The sequence below is a fragment of the Meleagris gallopavo genome, chromosome Z, assembly GCF_905368555.1.
Source record: "Meleagris gallopavo chromosome Z, MGAL_WU_HG_1.1, whole genome shotgun sequence".
NCBI classification, from domain to species: Eukaryota; Metazoa; Chordata; class Aves; order Galliformes; family Phasianidae; genus Meleagris; species Meleagris gallopavo.
The window spans coordinates 68,385,462-68,405,439 of NC_139435.1; the positions used below are offsets into that span (position 1 = coordinate 68,385,462).

The 19,978-nt window shown below is 39.6% G+C and overlaps 2 protein-coding genes across 13 annotated transcripts in view; one reads left to right on the forward strand and one right to left on the reverse strand.

The window, feature by feature from the left end:
- LINGO2 (leucine rich repeat and Ig domain containing 2) overlaps positions 1 to 19,978 on the reverse strand; it is a 498,204-nt gene that overhangs the window by 120,248 nt on the left and 357,978 nt on the right. For 2 of the 12 annotated variants that reach the window (XM_085213171.1, XM_019610696.3), the window contains exon 1: positions 535 to 872. The exons of the other annotated variants lie outside the window; for them this stretch is intronic. The gene's annotated coding sequence lies outside the window, so the exon portion shown is untranslated. Of the gene's footprint in view, positions 1 to 534; positions 873 to 19,978 lie in introns of those variants that run through there. 12 annotated transcript variants of the gene reach the window in all.
- Positions 17,543 to 19,978, forward strand: part of LOC146542361 (uncharacterized) — a 66,828-nt gene continuing 64,392 nt past the window's right edge. Inside the window, exon 1 of the mRNA XM_085214104.1 lies at positions 17,543 to 17,674. Within this exon, the coding sequence (XP_085070230.1) occupies positions 17,543 to 17,674 (132 nt within the window). The remainder of the gene's footprint in view (positions 17,675 to 19,978) is intronic.

A 19,978-nucleotide genomic window follows, 5' to 3' on the forward strand; every position in this document is an offset into this window, starting at 1 on the left:
TTCTAGCAACTGTTTTTTAAACACAAAGGGCACAAAACCCTACCTTTTTTTTGCCCATTCCTCATGTTAACCTCAAAATTATTTTACTCTTCTTTCTCCTTTCTGAGTTGCTTCATTGCTCATGAAAAAATGCTGATTCAGCTAGAGACTGAATGTTGATAAACTCTTATGTTTACGGGTGATAATAGGAGGAAGTATCAGTATTTTCCAGCTTTGATTACATTTCAAATGCATTCATATTTTGATGCAAACTGTCACAATGTCTCTGATTCTTTACAGAATCTTGGGTCAACAATGAGGTGGACTAAGAGACTATAAAACCAGGTCAGTAGAAGAGCTACAGAAACCAAGTGATCTTCCATGGAAAGCACAAAGTTGTGAGAAAGATGCAAAGGTCTATGGATTACTTTATCTCTTTTATCCAATAGCTGTGTATTATCCAAGAAAAGTCGAGAAATAAAATAGAAATTACATGCACCTGTAAGTACTAGAGCACATGACACAACCAGTGCTTTAGAATCATGTAGTGCTTACCTCAAAAGCTCAGCCTGGCTGGAAACCCTTCACCAACTGCCTGGAAGAGTCCCTCATCTGTATGCATGAAAGAGTCAGGCTCTGCTGCAGGGCCAAACTTCCCCAAAGAACTTCTCAGCCCCACCTGAGGCATCTGCAATACTGCATCAGCTGATCCATCAGATCAGAGCACCAAGCCTCCTTGGTTCCTTGGCAGTGGAGCCAGCTCTCCACAGGTCTGCCAATGTCTTCTAGACTTGCTGCCTGAACTGTCCAGTTGCTATCCCCGTGGGACAAGGAAGTTTCTCAGAGTGCTGCATGCTATGCAGCCCAGTATCAACTAGCAGGAGGAGCTTAACTGCCTGACTTTGCTTATAGGCAATACTGCAGGTCTCTCTCTATCAGAATGTTAAATGCCATGTCTTGCAGCTAGAATTTTTCATTAATTTGAGCCTATTTTAGTAGAAGTGTTATGTCTGAAAGAGTATTCATTGCTTGTGAACTAATTGCTGTCCAGCTAAAAGTGCTGGAAGGGTCAGGATTATGCTTCATGGAGGAATCATTAAAATCAATTGTTCTTTCAATGTTAGTTAAATTGAGAGGATTGATTTCAGATACAAAGCTTGGCTCAGAGTCTATTTGTTTATTTTTCTTCTACAAAAATGCTATAAGCAGATACCTAATTTATGCTATAGTCATTTGAATTGCAGCACAGAGACACAGAAACATTTTTATTATCCATAGCACACACAGAATCAAGCTAATTTGAAGGAATATACTTCAGCAGGAGTGTTAAATTCTGCAGCAACTTGCTGATTCCAGATTTCTTTGTATTAAAATGCATGTGTGAGGAGCTTATAAGTATTTCCTCCTGACCTCTACACAAATTTCAAAACAACAGTTCAGTAAGTATCTCTAATGAGGAGAAGCTATTTAACTTCTGTAATTATGAAGCACCTAATGTGTAGATATTTCTTATTTGGAAACACTTTCTAAGTGCAAATCTTTCCAGAAAGATTTGTGGTTGTTCTTCAGTTTTAAATTATTCTTTACATTTAGTACAGCAGTTGTGAAAAAATAGCTGGCTTACTTTCAGAAGGTAGATACGTTTCACTCATTAAGAAGGAAGGCTAAAATGTAGCAGTCAGGGTGCAGTTGTTCGCTCTACTACTATCTTGATTTCCCCTGCTAAATCACATGTTGTATTGTCAATGACACTAAGGCTTTGAACTGTCACTAACATCACTGGAAATTGTTACTTTAAGCAGTGATCTAGATCTGGACTTCTGTTTTGTTTACAGATTCCCAGAGATGAAATGAGAGTACCGGAAGTTTAGAACCTCATGAAAGGATTGTGATGGTATGGAAAATAAGAAGCACTCAGATATGAATGTCATTTCAATGCCTTCATTTGTTTCCACTGTCATTTTACCAAATCACTGTAACACTTCTTTTAATTCAGCTGTACAGACCACAAGGAAGTGAAGAAAGAAAACAGAACTAAGAAGGACAATAGTCCTCACATCTAAGCTAAATCTCAGTTTAAAACCATTTCCCCTTGTCCTGTCACTATCCACCCTTGTAAACAGCTGTTTCCCCTCCTGTTTATATGCTCCCTTCAAGTACTGGAAGGCCACAAGGTATGTATACTGTTTTATAATTCACATATATATAATTCACATAAGTATCAGCATTCTTACAATAGGGATTCATCATTAACCTCACATTTTTATAAATGTTTTTTGTTAAGAATAAAGTGACAAGTTTGTTTCTCTGTCACTTCCTACAGATTTATGTCCCAGTTTCTCTCCTTTATCTTAATATCATGATTCCCAATCTCAGGAATAATAGAGAATAGCAAGGGGAAGTCAGACACAGATGCAATAAGGATAGAAACAAAATTCAAAAATCAAACAAAGGCATGTTGAGCAAAAAGAACAGAAAAAATACATGTAAAGGACATTGAGGACAGCTGTCCTGGGTATTTAAATAATCAGGGTGAAGGGAAACAAAAAAAGAAAAAAAGTTGGTGAAATGTTAAATACTTTAAGCACAAAGCACAATTCAAGGCTGAATATATGAATCTGGCATTATGTTCTTCACTGCATGCAAGATGAATGTGGTGCATCAGAGGCTTAGAGGTCCAATGAAGAATACAGAAATAAGTTTAAAGACTATTTAAATAAATGGAATTTTTCAGTTGTGTGTGATAGAACACTAAATGACATTGAAGCTTCTGCAAGCATGTGGCATTTGACTCTTCAGTGAGTTCTGCTGCAGTGGCTCCTTTACATATAACTCATTTAGTGCAATATTCATGTCTTATGTGATGCAGAACAAAGAGCACTCTGTGGCTACAAAATATTTTATTCATCATACTTCACCTTGTTTGCATGTGATACTGTATGATAGAAGAAATGCTCAGTGAATTTTCCCACAGCAAATATGAAAGTTCATTTCAGGAAATTATAATAGAGTTGCTTTGTTTATTAGATTCTGAAAATGATGAAGAAAGTAAAAGGAGGGTTTCTTGTTTAGTTTCACCTACAAACAGTGTTTCTCTTCAGTGATATGTGTAAAGTGAATCTCTGTATTCAGGCATAACTTATTTGCATGTCTGGTGAGAAAGAATTTATTTGTGTGACTGTTCAATGAATATTAAATATGAAATATTTTATAATCTATATAAAGAAACATACATGCTCGCACACAAGAATATATGTAGTTCATGCTACTACTCTCTTTGATTCCATTTTGAATTACAGTGGTGTATGCTGAAACATTTCTGAGACATTTATAGGCCTACTCCTATTCTATACTCAGTCATACTCAGGGCTTCTTTGAGTCTTTTCTCACAAGCTAACTCTTCTAATACTTATAAATGTTAGTATTTCCCTCCCTCATCTTGACCTAGCCATATCCTTTTCCTCAAACTCCTTTCTGGATGAGCAACTACAGAAAAATGCCACTGAATTTGCAGATGAGCAAGGTTCTGTTTTGCTAGAGCTGTAAAGATTGAAAGAGGTCAGGCTGAACATGCTACAAGTGTTCATGCAAAGAAATAACATCATTATGTTGCATGTCTCTAAAAGCAATCTTTTATTCCAGCTTTAGCACGAGGGATTCCAAACTTCCAAATCTAGAAAGTTAGCAGGCTACTAATTATGTCCTGTGACAAGAAGTCCTTTTACTATTTATTATTATGTCTCTTCATCCTAGAGTTTCTCGAATAGTTTCTTTGGTAAGATGTAGCAGTGTACTGCTTACAAGCATACACGAAAAAGTGCAAAACAAAGACACTTGCTATGAACTCTGAATTTTTGAATCCTTGAAGTCATCAATTTGTAAAATTATATTGAGATGTGCTTAAAATATTTTATCCTACTACATATGATTGTGCACCCTACCAGAAACATAAACTATCACCCACACCTGAGCAAGAAACCATTCCTGTGCATTATTTTACAGACACTAGTTTGTTGAAAGCTGCATCCAGGAAAATGTAGAAGAAACAAAGGAAAGCAAGCAGATCTAAACCTAATAGCAGGAACCATGCATCCCTTTCAGTTTCCACAAAACTAAAGGTCATGTATAATTCTACTTACTTGACTCCTAAGCTCTCTTGCTCATGTGCTTTCTTTTTCTCTCCTAACTCTGTAAAAAACATCTATCTCTAGCCATCCTTGCAGATTCTGAGGAGGCCCTCTGTCAGGGGAATTACCTAGAGAGGGTATCCCTGTTTGATGAAATTGAGATTTGCTCAATTAACTGAGGACTGATCAAATATATGATTCTTTGTTAATAGTAGAATTTCTATTTTATCATGCTGCTTATTTCATTTTCTGCCAATCAAATTTTAGAATTTACAAATACTATGATCTGTGTGTGCATCTCAGGGAGAGACCTCAGCCTATGCACTTGCTACCCTCAACATCAGAAATTCCAAATGCGTGTGAACCATTTGAATTAATTTCTTCAAACCAGTTTCATCTTGTCATCCTCTCTGAGTGTACAAGTGGCTCTTGTACACTCTATATGTAGCCCTTTGTTAAAATATTACAGACAGATACTATCGTTACAAAATCTAGTAGGGCTGAATCCAAAATGAGATGCCATGTCTTGCATTCCTATTTTGGATCCTTTCAAAATTAATGGTCCAGTTTATGTGTTAGGTGCTGGATCATTACACTGTGTGGGTGGTGATGCTACAGGCCTCTCAACAGAAAAAGTAAACTATATTGTAAGTGGTAACGGAGCAATTCATTTTCTTCCAGTGGATATGTAACAACTATTTGCTTAGGCTTCATAACACTGCCAGTGAGCCAGATGTTTTTATGATTAGACCAGAAAGCAGATGGAACAGAGAACTGTTACAATATGATGTATATGAAGACTTTCTTGTACTACAGTCTTCAGACTTGTACAGCAACTTTCTGTAAAACACTTTATATTTTACTCTAATAGATAAGACAGTTAATTACCAGATATTCTTGAAAACATTTATTCTTAGACATATACATGCAAGAGAAGAATAGGAAATTGTTTTGCAGAACAAGAACATGCTAAGTGACTTTCTTCAGATAAGATATCAAAAGCATCTGGATATCAGAAATCCCCATAGCCAGGTAGTGGGACCATGGCCCAGGGAAATGATAAAACCTTCCTCGAAGGGTTTCTAGCCCCCATGGGATAAAGCCACAAAGCTGTGTTTCCATTTCAAGCATGAAGATACATTAAAGGTAACACGATTACTTCACTGAATTAATTATCTTTAAGCGCTTATTTGCATATCAAGAAGACAGCACTGTACAATTTTAAATAGAACCAGATAGCTAAGTACTCTCACAACCCAGAAAGCCATCCAGGGCTGCACCAAGAGGGATGGTCCCTTCCAATTCAAATAATTCTATGACTCCATGATAACTAAACCTGTGCATAAACAATTTATTTTCAAATGAACTCTTCATGAGTTTAAAAAGTAATATAACCCAAATTAAAAATGCCTGCTTTTAAACTGAGAGTATTTAAAATGAGTTCATAGACCTTTTCATTAGGCAACAAAATGGCCCTCAAGCCCAAAACTTAAATATCCACATAATACAGTTTATTTTATACTCCCTGTAAATATTAATTGCAATACAATCTTTCAGAAGTTTTGTTTATTGAAATTTGAATGATGAATTCATGAAATCACATAGTCTTGTCAGCTGAGGAATTTTGATGAATATGCTGTTTTATCTGTATAGCAATCCCTACAGCTTATGAAATAAAGAAATAAAAAGATTTCATATTCACATAAACTTATTTTTTTTAACTGATGACACATCACTCTTCTAAATAAAATAAACCATTTTTTATTCTATTTGTTTGATTTTAAATGTTTGTAACTGAATGTTTCAGCATAAAAAGGAATTTAACCTGCAATAACTCCAGTTGGTAGACCTTTAAAGTTTCCAGATTTTTATGCACTAGATATTGGAAAAATTTATCTTGAGAAAGTGGAAGGTTCAGTGGCTATCTATTAGTGTTCATACTTAATAATTGCTTTCCTCCCATACACTAATTGTTGAGAAAAAAATATTTGTACTATATTTAAGATGATAGAATCAGAATCAGAGAGGTTGATTTACCATGCTTTATGAATGTGAGTTTAAGAGTTATGAAGTCCAGTTTTGGAGAAGCTGTAAATGGTACAAATTGTGTTACATTTTCTCCTTAGCACCAACATCACTTCTTAATGCAAATAAAAAAGAAAGGATATTCTACAGCTAGAGCAACAATGAATTAAAATTCAGTATAAATGTGGGCTACATAGTTGTAGGCTGTGAGGGACGGAAATTTGCAGAAATATGTCATCAAGTACTGCAAAGTGTTACTTGTTGCTAGTGTGCATCTATCTCTGAAAATGCAAATACAAAATAAAATCAAATAACTCACTACTGCATAGTTAGAACTCTTACTTCAGTGATCTTACTGTTCTGAAATAACTGCCACACTGACACTGCAATGCTCTGCCATATTCAAAACACTCATCACTGCAATGATACAAATAGCAGAATAAACTAGAGGAGTTTTTTTTCTTTTCTGCTTGCACTTCTTTACATCCCAGTCTAAAATATATCTTAAAAGCTAAGTGGCCTAACCAAAGCACCAAACTTACTTATTTAGGTCTTTGTGTGTGTAAAGATGTATGTGCTCCCAGAAGGGGAAAAAAAACAAAAACAAAAACATACTAAGTTGTGGGAAAATATTTTTATCCATTAAAAAAAAGATACAACACTGTAATAAACAACTCAAATATGTCAATTTATATTCTGTTCAAAATATTTTTTTCAGTATCAACATTATGGAAATTCAAGGTCTAATGCTGTATTTCAAAAATTCATCAAATCAAGCATTTAACTCAAGTGATGAATTTTTAATGAATATGTATTTTTTCAAGCAACGTTGGATATATTTACCCACAGTTCTTTCCTTTCAGCCCATTATTAATTCCAAGGTGAAAGCTGGAAAACAGTTTCTTTTTTTTCCTGAGTCAGAATTTCACCTCTCAAGGCCTTATCCTTCCTTTTTTTCTACTAAAGGAGTCCTAATTTGGTCAATGTATCTACTTGGAAGTATAAACCAGCAGAAAAAGCCAGAGATTTCAAATGAACTTAATTTTTAAAGATTTTATTTTCATAACATTCCTAAGCATTAATTTACATTATTTTCAAAACAAACAAACAAAAGAACAACTAACCAAGCCAAACCACCACCAATAAAAAGCTAAGTCAGTTTAGTAAGGCTAAAATACTTTCTCACAAAGATGTTATTCCTCCTCAGAGACAGAAGAAATGACCACAGCATAGCCAAAGCAGTAAAGCACTGAGTAACTTTCAGCTTTGCCACTGAGGCAGCAAACCTTTTCAATATAACTGTGTGACACTATCCATGTTCACTGCAATTGTCATTTGGAATTACACAGTATGTTTTTGAAAGTGAGCTCTCCAAAGACAACTGAAAAGCTTCTAGACTGGAGACAGACAGCTTTCACCAGAGATTGAACTGAGAAATTTAACTTTCCAGGCAGAAGAACACAAAGTCACTTGGGTGAAAGTGGAGACGAGCAAAATAGATGAATAAACACATAAATAAACTAAGCCACTGATGGAAACAGGAGGGCCAAACCAGGCTGTGGGTATTGTGAGAAATTCTCCCTGTGACCAACAAGGCTTTTGTCTTTTCACTTTGAGATGGGCTATGCACATGGGTAGATGGTTTATGGCCCATCAGGGGCAATAACACCTGGGGAAGACCTCCAGACATGGCTGCACCAGGCCCCGTACAGGCCTTGTTTGCTTTCTTCCCATGTGTGCAAGAAAGGCATTTCTTCTCTTCACATACAGAGAAGAAAAATATGCTCTTTAAATTTTACTGCTACCTCGGCTGGTATTCAAACCAAACTCAGTAAAAGAAATAAGATCACAGCAGATTTTATCTATATTGCATTGTTTGAATGTGATTCCAACAAACAGCACTTCACATTTAATAAGAGTAGGCTGATACTGGGCCCTTCGCATTCTGCTGAGCTCTGCAGACTATTTGGAATAACATTTCACTAAGCATCAAATTTATCTGGTTCATCTCCACTCCTATTGATTACTTTGTGTTTCCTTCTTGCATTGGATGTTCTTTCTACTGCCACTGTACTTTGCCTTGTAAGTATACATGAAAGAAGAAAAATCTTGCTCTGGGGGAGGAAAAAAGACACAGCTTCTCTCAGGAAGGTTAAAGATTTACACGTTTCTTCTTCAAGGTGTAAAATTTTCAGGAAAATGAAAGGCAGTTTTCACAAGTTTTCCTGTCACATGCAGGAAAAAAAAAACCAAACACAACCAAAAACACCTCTTTTGCTTGTGAGAAAACTCTCAATTTCATGCCCTTTTAATGAGCTTAGGTTGTAATGGATAATACTTCAAATCCCACTTGAAAATGAATGAGATTATGAGCAAGATATTGCTCACTGCCTTCAGTGGGGAGGAAGCAGTAGTGTCTTGTAAGAACATGTGGGATATTCTTACACTATGTATTAACAATGACAGGCTCATTACAAATCCGGACGCTTTTCCAAGATCATTTAGAAGGTTTGTATGAGAGAAGAGGTCATTTTAAGAAAAAGGCTTATTTTACACTTAGAGTGTAAAATATTTAAATCCTATTTTCATTTACTTTTTGTTATATTCCAGTATGACTGTAGGCAGAAATTAATTATATAATGCTACCTTATTTGCCTAAAAGTAATTATCCCAAAGAATTAGACTATTTTGTTAATTATTTTTTCAAGTTGAATGTGTCAAGATTTCTTTGTGCTAAAAACAGCTGGTGTTCTCTGTCAAATGAAAACCTGAATGTCATTTGAGTTGACATAATGCCTCCATTTCATCCAAACACAACCAAGACTATCCAAATGGTACCAAACAATCTGCTCTTGACTACTATTATTCTCCCAAAACTATTTTACTGAGAAAATGATATAGTTCTTCGCAAATATGTTCTGTTTATGATATATCAAAACTGACACTCTCTCCAAGTGTGGCAATACTAAGATACTTCTGAAAAATCAGTGGTAGAATTTGTGAATTTTATCCAAATAATATTAATTACTGGTAATTATTCCTACTGTTAAAAGTAGTTTCTATTATATGTGTATTGGATACTATTTTTTTTATCTTACTGTATACCAAGAGTTGCCTATTACAAATGATTTTTTCCAGAAACTTTCATGTGTGTATATTCATTTCTTCCACTGCATGTAGAGGTTAAAAATAAGGTAAGCTCTTAACTCTACCACTTATTTCTGTAGGCTTTCTCTGAATTTTTCCATTGTTTTTAACAACTCTTTTGAACCATGAACATCAATAATAGCCTCATTTACACTACATGCAAACACAATACTACCTTATGTCCCTTGTTGATATTTTCTGGATTACATATCTGACTTATCAACGTCATGCTTGACTGTAATTTCTGCATGCATTCTTGCTAGGTATTATATTTATGGTGAAAATCTAAGCTCCGTTTTCACAGCCCTTATATATACAGGGATGTATATATCCTAGCAAAAGTCAAAGTAAGGTGTCATTAATCAAATTAGACAGCTGTGCTTTTCTGGTGAAACCAATGACACATTTCCTCCCAGAAGTCAGTGGCGAAATTCCAACAGACTTCAGCAAAGCAAAGATTTTCCCTTCCACTGTTTAAATGCACCTGGATTAACATTGGTAGAATATGCAGTGAAGAAATAATACAAAATACCCATACATATAATCATAAATGAGACTTATTCATGACATAACTGAATCAAGAAGCTTTTTCCTCCTGTGAGGAAAGTGAGACTGAAATGCAATCAACATGTTTTGTTTTGTCACCTTTTATTAGAGTTTTGTCTTAGAAGAAGTATTTCTTCATTGTTTTCCCCAGTGCATTCCTCACTCTAATTAAAAGCTATTATTTTCCTTGTATATAATGCTCGTTACAACACAGTGTAATATTTTAAAATATATAGAGTATCATAGAATCATAGAATGGCCTGGGTTGAAAAGGACCATAATGATCAAATTGTTTCAACTCCCCTGCTATGTGCAGGATCACCAAACACCAGACCAGGCTGCCCAGAGCCACATCCAGCCTGGCCTTGAATGCCACCAGAGATGGGGCATCCACAACCTCCTTGGGCAGCCTGTTCCACTGCATCACCACTCTCTGTGTGAAAAATTTCCTCCTAATATCCAACCTAAACCTCCCCTGTCTTAGTTTAAGACCATTCTTCCTCGTCCTATCACTATCCACCCTTGGGAACAGCCATTCCCCCTCTTGTTTATATGATCCCTTCAATTATTGGAAGGTCACAATGAGGTCTCCCCGGAGCCTTCCCTTCTCTAAGCTAAACAAGCCCAGTTCCCTCAACCTTTCCTCATAGCAGAGATGCTCCAACCCTCTGATCATAATTATCCTAATTTTATAAGAATGTACCCCTATCAACATTATATTATTATAACAGGTTAGAGATTATCAGATGCCCGTATAAGAGAAATCATTTTAAATGAGTTACATATTGATTATGCTTTGCACCATATTACAAGAGCAGTTGGAAAGAATGTTCTACACCAGCAAAATACTTGAGATCTGATCCTTTCGCAGTAGGTTCTTTAGAGACCATAGGTTTTGAAAGTGCTGAATGAAAATGTAGCAGATCCCAATGAAATCAGTAACAGTGAGTCCAAAGAAAAGAAAAACTGAATAAAAACCTCACATAAAAAATGAAAACACAAGAGGTAGATTAATTTATGGTATAAGGCTGCAAATGCCTGCTTTCCTGGCATGATGCAGAGTTAGGTCAATTTTACAAGTACAGAGATGTGTTAGCAATTTATTTTCATGCATCCTTAACAAGTTCTATTTTGTCTCTCATTTAGCGCTAAAGAAAGATATTGATCGCCAAAGGTGTTCTAGCTGTTCACTTCTAACAAAGAAGCAATCTGGGACAAATTTTCTACCTTATCAGACATAAATGAGATACAACAAGTCTAGAGCCTTGACACTACAGGTGGGAATGGTTATATAAAGCATAATTATTTCTCAAGTATGTCTACCTAGTTACCGCCCACTGACATCAGTAATGAATAAAGACAGATACCAAGTTCTCCTGTGATTCTCTCAGTGCAAAGTCAATTCTCTGGCTCTTCTCAACAGTGGGCATCAAAGGGTTGTTAGCTTTTCAAGTTACTCATTCTCATTGATCTTCTGTCTACAAAGCAACAACAGGTACAATATTGCTAGCCTGTACATGAATTGCTCACACTATTCTGGGGAGTGCAGTTTTTAAATAAGTCCTTTTCACATAAGGCCAACACTACATATGTTTTAATTTCAAAACTATCAACAGACTTACACTGTCCTTGAGTACTGCTTCACAGATATGACGGTATGACAACAGTCACCCTCCTCAGCAGGAGTTATACACATAGCAGCTAAGTCTTGTAGAAGCAAGAAAACCCTTACTGTCCAGCCATTTAAGACAACTAACAACCTGCTTTGTGCAAGAGTCATATAAGTACTGCACAGCAGACAAGCTGACCTGCATTTTCAAATCCTCAGAGCTTCAGATAAATAAAACATCCAACCACTGGCTGAAAAGAAGAATAATTTCTTTTTTGCCTCCTGATATAGCTTGCCACAGAAGGAACGGTTACCTGAGATCCTATCTCAGCACTTTGTTAAACTCTTATCTTTGATTCATACCATCATGTACCCAGCTGCACTTTTGCAAGTATGTCTGCAGTTACTCACCTCTGTGATTTTACAAAGTACACTGTTTTTTGGAGACTTTTGCAATGAAGCTGAAATCAAAGCAATTTTAATCTGTTTCTACTCCCTGATAAGCTAATAGCACCAAATTTGGGCTAGAGGGGAAAATTTAAGTAGCGGCTTCCTTCCCCTATTGGGATTCTGATAAATTGGCGGGCAATACTGTAAATATCAACACAGTCAATGGCAAAATGCAGAGCATGTGAAGCACAGGTTTTTTTTCTAATAAAAAAAACATGGGTAGAAATAAAAATAAGTGCTGGATTATGCCTACAAATAGTAAGTAAGACAGATTTCAGTAGGACTCCCTGTAAGGAGTAAGCCAGCATTTGCTCTGCCCAAACTGCAGGAAGACTTCATAACTAAATGCAAGATCAATCTTCCTATAGCTGTTTCTCAAGAAGAAAGAGAGGAGACAGAGCACCTAGGAGCTTGTTGAAGACTCAGCAAAACAAAAGCTTATCATTTGTGTAGCTCTGGGAAGAATTTCTCTGCTATGTGCTTGTAGCAGGCCAGCTTAAGAACTACCCAACTGTTTTTGCTGTGGTCATAAACCAAATGCATGAGCAGTGACTAATGTTGGCACCACTGTTGATAAACCACTAAGCCTTAATTGTAACTAAAAAAACCATAAATATAAAGCAAGAATAGGGAGAGATATATTTTTTAATTTTAATTTCAAGCCATTAAATCCGAACAAAACTCAGATCTTACTGCCGACAACAGCATGCAGATAAAACAGACAAAAAATGTCTTGCCATTAGGGAGTCTGTGGCATGTTTCATTCTATTCATTCAGTTTTCTAAGAGTTGATGACAACAAAAATTTTGGCATATAGATACACATGCATGGACAATAAGATATTTGCTAAAGAATCAATATGTCACTTATCTGTCTAAAATCCCTGTGTTTAGTTGATTAACTATTAATTAATAACTAAATTAATTACTTAGAGGTATATCAATGAAAAATGAAGTAGGGAAGGATTAAAAATCCATTCAGTCAAAATAACTTCCCTTTCTTCAACCAAGATCATTCATAACTGTTCGTCAGTATGACGAGAAATTTCTTTACAGAATTACAAGAAGGCTTGAAGATTCGCTCTTATACAAGATCAGTTTCAAAGGCTTGTGACAAAATCTGGCACCCTTTCAATGCTAAATTAGAAGTAGAAATTTGATTTGAGTCAACACTTCTCTACACTTGGAACATCAGAGCTTGAACTAAAAAAGCATGACAGTCTCTGTGCTAGCTGCAGTGCTGCCATCAAACTAGCCAGTACTTTAGAAGGACGTGGGACTTATTAAAGTAGAGCAACTGAGAATATAAAATCATTGACTGATGCAGACTTTCTGGAAAAGAGGGGCAGTGGTCCTTCTCTATGAAGGCACTGAAGCAAATACCAATTTTCAAAACAACATATTTCTTTCATGCTTCAATATATCTTCCAAAATGTGGGCGGTACTCGGCAAGGGTGGTATTTGGGCTAAGGTGGGTGGTAATTAAAGGGGGTTGTTCTGGGTGGTACTGGATGGGTCATGAGTTCACGGGGCGGTCACGTGTCAAGGTATAGGTAGTTGTTGCACAGCATTAAATTGGCACTTGAGCTACACCCTATGGCGTGTGTCTCTTGTGTCCCTGTGCTGGGTGAGTGCAGACAATAAGGGCGCTGATAGGATGTGGTTAGTTGGGCTGGAATTGCGTGGAGGTTAGCAACAATTGGTAACCCCGACGTGATGAGGTGTGCGCACACGGGTAAGAGGGTAGCAGCTCACGTTATGGCTTCTGTGCAGCAACTGGTGTGTATGCTGAAGGTGCTAGGAAAGCAGGCAGGGGTCTAGCTGTTGTCGAAAGCCCTAACAGCGTTGATTAATTGGGTTCAGTGCTGTGGTTACGGGAGTACTCCTACGGAATGCTTATCCTGCAGAAATTTAGATAAGGCGGCAGAGGAATTGTGGGAGGAAGTTAAGCTGGGAACGAAAGGAGCAGCGGATATCGCTGCTACCTTGGGAAGCTTAGAAAGAGCTCTTAAAGCAGTGGGAACGGAGGAGCGGTGTTGGCGTATGGCTCGGGAATTGGTGCTAGGTCAGCTTACGGAGAGAGGTGAGGAATCAGAGAAGGAGCCTGGGAAGGGGGGAGTGGAACCTGTGAAGCGGGGTCTGGAGCCTGCAAAGGGGGGGGCAGGAGGATGCAGCCGAAATTGAACATGGCGGCAAGGCAGAGTCAAAGGCTGGGCTACAGAAGGAGGAGTTGGGAATGGATACATGTGGAAGGAGCGGCGGGGCCAGGGGGGCCACGTCAGGGGCGGAGGATGATGTGCCTTGGGCAGCACCTGTGTGGCCTCCCGCGGCGTCTAATTGGAGGGCTACTGGGGCAACACTGGAGTATAAACACGTGTTAGACCGTTTGCCAGCCACAGCTTCAGCAGCAGAATTGATAGAACGGGGAATTCAGCACAGTAGGCATGTGGAACAGGCGCCTCTTCTGGTGGCTTTATAGCAGGTAGTTTTAGGTAGAGCGCAGTGCTATTGGTGCAGGAAGTCGGGCCATATCCATAAGGAATGTTCAACTCGAACACAGGCTACACAGAGATCATTAACCTGTTGGGTGTGTGGCGGACCTCATGTAGCTTGCATCTGCCCAAATAGATATTAGGGAAATTAATCAGCTGGGGCGAGGGCGGGACATGGCTCTCAGCAGCGCAGTACAATTGTCCCAAAGGAGAACATCGGAACGGCTCAGCTCTCATGGGGAGTACCGTGGCCGGATCAGGGGCACAATTAAAGGTCAAAGAAGGTCCCCTGCTGTCCCAAACATGGAGCTGTAAAACACTAGAACAGCCGGTGACACCTGGAACCATTGTAGTTGGGGCAGGGGCACTAGATCTGGGGGTGGAAGTACCTTTTCAGTCTACAAATGGCAGTCAGATCCTGGCTAGGGCAACTGGCTGTTTGCCTACGCTGCAGACGGGACTTCCGCTTATGGCCCTCTCTCTTGAGCTGGGTAAAAATAGACCTCTCATTTGAATTCAGGTTCGCATCACAGTATTGTTGACAATGTTGTTGGATTCAGGCGCGGATGTGACTGCCATGCCCGTGGGGAAGTGGCCAGTGCGATGGCCTGTGGCGGCGTCCACGGTCATGGTTAGAGGGGTTGGCGAGATTTTGGTGGGACAGCGTAATGTCCCTCTTATTCTTAGTTATCAAGATGACGGCGGCAGCTGGAAGGAGTTGAGCCCAATTCAGCCATATGTCATGGACATTCCGATTCCGCTTCTTGGGCACTTACTGCTGTCGGTGCGCGCATTTCCATTGAAGGCAAGTTAGATGCTGGTCCAGATTTTTAGTTGGGGCCGCTGGGAAAGTAACCTGCTGGAAAAGTGATGACCCAGTATGGATTTCTCAGTGGCCCTTCGCTCTGGAAAAATTGAAAGCTGTTAACGAATTAGTCGATCAGGAGGTTGCTATGGGACATTTGGTACCATCCACAAGCCCATGGAATTGCCCTATTTTTGTAATCAAAAAGAAGTCAGGTCACTGGCGATTGCTGCACGATTTACGAGGAATCAATGCAGTTTTGCAGGATACGGGGCCTTTACAGCTGGGATTACCTTTACCATCCAAGGTGCCTGACTCCTGGCAGTGTCTGCTAGTTGACCTGAAGGATTGCTACTTTAGCATTCCTGATTCGCCTAGGTTCGCCATGACGGTCCTAGCCGTTAATAATGCAGAACTGGCAAGGTGGTACCAATAGACTGTACTACCACAAGGTATGAAAAATTCCCTCACCATTTGCCAAATGTATGTTACCTTGGCCCTGAGACCCTTTCGAGAGAAGTACCCACAACTCATGATGTGTCACTATATGGATGACATTTTGGTAGCCGGGGAAAAATTAACGCTTGACATAGAAAAGGACCTTTGGGAGGGCTCGTTAGCAAGAGGCCTCAAAGTGGGGGAGGACAAGACTCAAAGAATGTTTCCTATAAAATATTTAGGTACCCTGGTGGCGAATCATCTGATTCAGCTGCAGAAGGTCATCTTGGTGGATATAGCCGTGACAACCCTGAATGACTTACAGGTTCTCATAGGGGCTATACAATGGCTCTGACAGTTCGTGCCATTGGCGCTGGCAGATATGAAAATCCTAACCAATGATCTCAAAGGTGATACAGATCTAGCAGCTCCACGAGAATTATCATCACAACAAAAGCGTATCATCTCTCCTCTGTTGTCTTGCATGCAATCCGCAGCGCTCTATCATCGGGTCCCAAGGGAGAGACTATGAAGTCACATTGGTTTACAGCGGGAGGGAGCCATAGTAGTGTTACATCAAAGGGGAATACAGCAACCAATCTTATGGGGCTATGTGGCACTGTCCAAAGGTGCTTTGCCACAGTGGGTCACTCTTATTAGTCAAGCCATTTATTGGGTCTGGCAAAAGGTTACCACTCTCATGGGGGAGGAGCCCGAGTCTGTGTCCATTGAAATTGCAGGGGACGTTTGGGTGCAATATCTTCAGAATAGTCCTGTTGTACAAGCCAGTTTGGAGGGTTTTTTCGGTGAGGTAAGAGCAGTGCAAACTACCTCACTGGGGACGCTAGGTAAGCTGGTGACAGTTATACTATGGGTTCCAGTCAGTGATCAGTCACTACCGGGTCATACCCTTTTCACAAACACTTCAGGGAAAACTGGGAAATATGATGTGGTGTGGCACAATGGGAGGCAGTGGTGCAAACGGGTTGAGATCTGCCCAGACACATCTATCCAACAACTAGAGCTGAAGGCGGTGCTGCTAGCTTTGCAACTTAGCGAGGCAGAACCTGTGAATGTGGTAACTGATAGCCAGTATTGCTTTCGCATGGCTATGTTGTGCAGGGACTGTACTGGGGGCACTATTCCCACCGCAGTTGCCTTCTGTAATGTGCTGTCCCTGCGCATGGCTCCTGTCTTCTTCATGCATGTCAACAGTCACTCAGAGTTGTCTGGCTTTATCTCAGAGGGCAACAAGCTGGCTGATGCAGCATGTTACACGGCTAACATAGACACAGCCACGGCTGCAGAGCATTCGCACCAGCTATATCACCAAAGTGCGTTGGCCCTCGCTTGCCTTTACAACTTACTGCTGCCTGCTGCTAAGCAGATCATGGCAGCTTGCTTGGCCTGTTCCGCTAACTTACCAATGCTACATTCAGGGGTGAACCCGTGAGGGTTGCATCCCCTAGAGTTGTGGCAAGCGGACGTAACCGAGTACATACCATTTGGGCACCAGAAGTATCTACATGTTGTGGTAGATACTTGCAGTGGAATGATATGGGCTATTGCATTAATAGCTCAAACAGCTTGACACTGTGTGCAAGCCTTGCGTCAAGCAGTGGCGGGTCTTGGTGTGCCGCAACGCCTAAAAACTGATAACGGGCCAGGTTATCACAGTGCCGTGTTCTGCTCCTGGTGAAAACTGTGGGGCATCGAGCACGTCATAGGAATAGCTGGCAACAGCACCAGTCAGGCCATTATCGAGTGGACGCATGCCACACTGAAAGCGTGTCTTACGGCTCTTAGAGAGGGGGGAGAGATTCCCGGGGAGGAACTGTGCTCCTGGGCGTTGTTATTAAGAGCTCTATACAGTTTGAACCACTTGGAACATTGAAGAGGTGATCATGATTTTGGGGAGGATCGGCATGCGATTGAAGACGTTCAAGATCTGGATGGGGTATGGTCAAAATAGTCCCAGCCGCTCTTGGTGCTTGGGCGTGGGTACGTGTGTGTGTGTGGGAGGTAGTGGTGGCCTGTGCTGGATCCCTGCAAAATGGGTAAAGCCAGCCCTCAGTCCAGCCGAGACAGCGGCAGACAAGACAGTCTGAAGATGGCGATTGGCTACCCATTCTTCCTCTTTGGACAGCGCACCACAAGAAGCTGAACATCTTAAGGCTGATCCTAGTTAACACTCCTTGATAATAGTACGCACAATGGCACCTGCAGAGGCGTCGCTCTCGATGTTAAGGAAGGCACGACCTGGGAATCTAGTCTTCTTGCCAGACTGATAATCCAACAACAGAGGAGACCTTGCCCCTGGAGAATCCCCCAGTGGCAGATGTTGGAAAGGGTTCTACTCAACGACACCCGTAGATAAGGACTAATTTTTCAGCGGATCCAGTATATCTGCACATCTATGAACTATTCTTGTTTTAATGACTGAGGGAAACAATAGTAGAAAGTAGGGGACATGGTAGCATGACATAGGGAGAGATGTGGGTGGTACACAGTGTGTGTGGTAGTTACAGGGGGTGGTTCTGGGTGGTACTTGATGGGTCACAGGTTCATGGGTGGTCACGTGTCAAGGTATATAGGTAGTTGTTGCGCAGCATTAAATTAGTGCTTGAGCTACACCCTGTGGTGTTCGTTTCTTGTGTCACTGTGCTAGGTGAGTGCAGACGATAAGGGCGCTGATAAGCTGGGCTGGAATTGTGTGGAGATTAGCAACACAAAAGAATAAAAATTCAGCAGGGACAAGACATTTCCCCTCTACGAAGAAAACATATTTGTCCCACCTTTCCAAAATTAGGACTTTATATTCCATTCCATTCTGGTTCCTCCAAGTTCAAGCAGGTCCCTCAATAAACCAAAATCCATAATCACAGAATCAAGCGCAAAATATTAATTTGGATAATTACTTAGTTTACTTTAAAGTGTTAATCATCAACACTCAGGCTTTGCTTCTCTATTTAGTTTACTTAGCAGTCCTAAATGGCAGAATATCATAGCTACACTCTTTCAAAGCCCAGCACCCTTTTCTTTTGGTCCTTATGAATCACATGAGAGCTTATACACTCTTCAGCACTTTGATTTCCAACCACTGAATTTATTTAGCTCTTGCCTTTAGTGGAAACAGAATTAAATTACATTGAAGGCACCCTGTAAGAATACAATGGCCAGGTGGAGAATGATCACAAGAGTTCATTTACACCACTTTCTCACCTTGTCTCCATCCTAGACTTCAGCAGCTTCAATATGTTTACTTCAAATGGTGGAAAGGCTTGGCTTTATCTCAAGACACAAAAGTAGCTTACGGCTCCCTTACTGATCTTCCTTTTTCACTGTAGGGAGGGAATTCCCACCATTTCTGTTACCCTAAGCACTGTGATATCCATTTCCCATGGAGTAAATCTTCAGCAATCAGTAACTATAAATGTTACCTACAAAATGTTGCCTATAAATGGATATTTCAAAGTGTTGCTATTGATATACAACAATAGGCTATTGAGGTAAGACTGTATGATCCATGATTCTGCATTCCACAGTGACAGACAAACAGTTCTGCATGATTGGGCATTGGATTCTTATCTGCTCAAGTGCATGTCAGCCATTTCAAGGACCTTTTTAAAAACGAATTTTAAGCACTTGGAGAAGTTTCTGAACCCTGCATTTCACCTATGTAAATTAAAGCTCACATGCCTTAATTTATAAAAATTTTAGATCCATCTTAACTGATAATAAAGAGTCCTCAAATTAGTAGGCAAAGAACATTCCTAATATCCCCCAGACCCTTCGTGAGCTCTTCTTTAGACAAAGTAAAGAGAAACAAGTTGGTTTCCAGGATAGCTCCTCAAGATCTCGGGAATTGAATTAAATTAAAATTGTGTGTAAAAACAAAGAAAAAATTACTAATTCACTCTTGATCAGGAAGGAAACTGATGTTTCTTCAAGAACTGCCAGTCTGCACAGGCACCTCTTGTTTCTGTTCTTTAAGGTTCTCTGCCTTGTCTGCATGTGAGGTTTGCTGCAAGGCTAAGCCAAGCCTGAGAAGAAAGAGAAGACGGAAGGAACTTTTTTTCTTCTTTTCTTCTCCCCCACACCCCACTTTTTTTTTTTTTTTTTAAATAAGAACACTTTATTTTTCTTTAAACAATGATGGCACAAACCAAGAAGCATCACTAAATTAATGAAGTATAAGAGACTTCCTGTATTGAAGTAGGTTGATTGAATGATCAAATTCTAAGGCCTAATGGAAATCATAAAAATTATTCAGTCTAACCTTGCAAAAAAAGGAAAAAAAAAAAAAAAAAAGACTACTTAAAGTTTTTGTTGGAGAGATTTTTACATCAAATATCTAATGA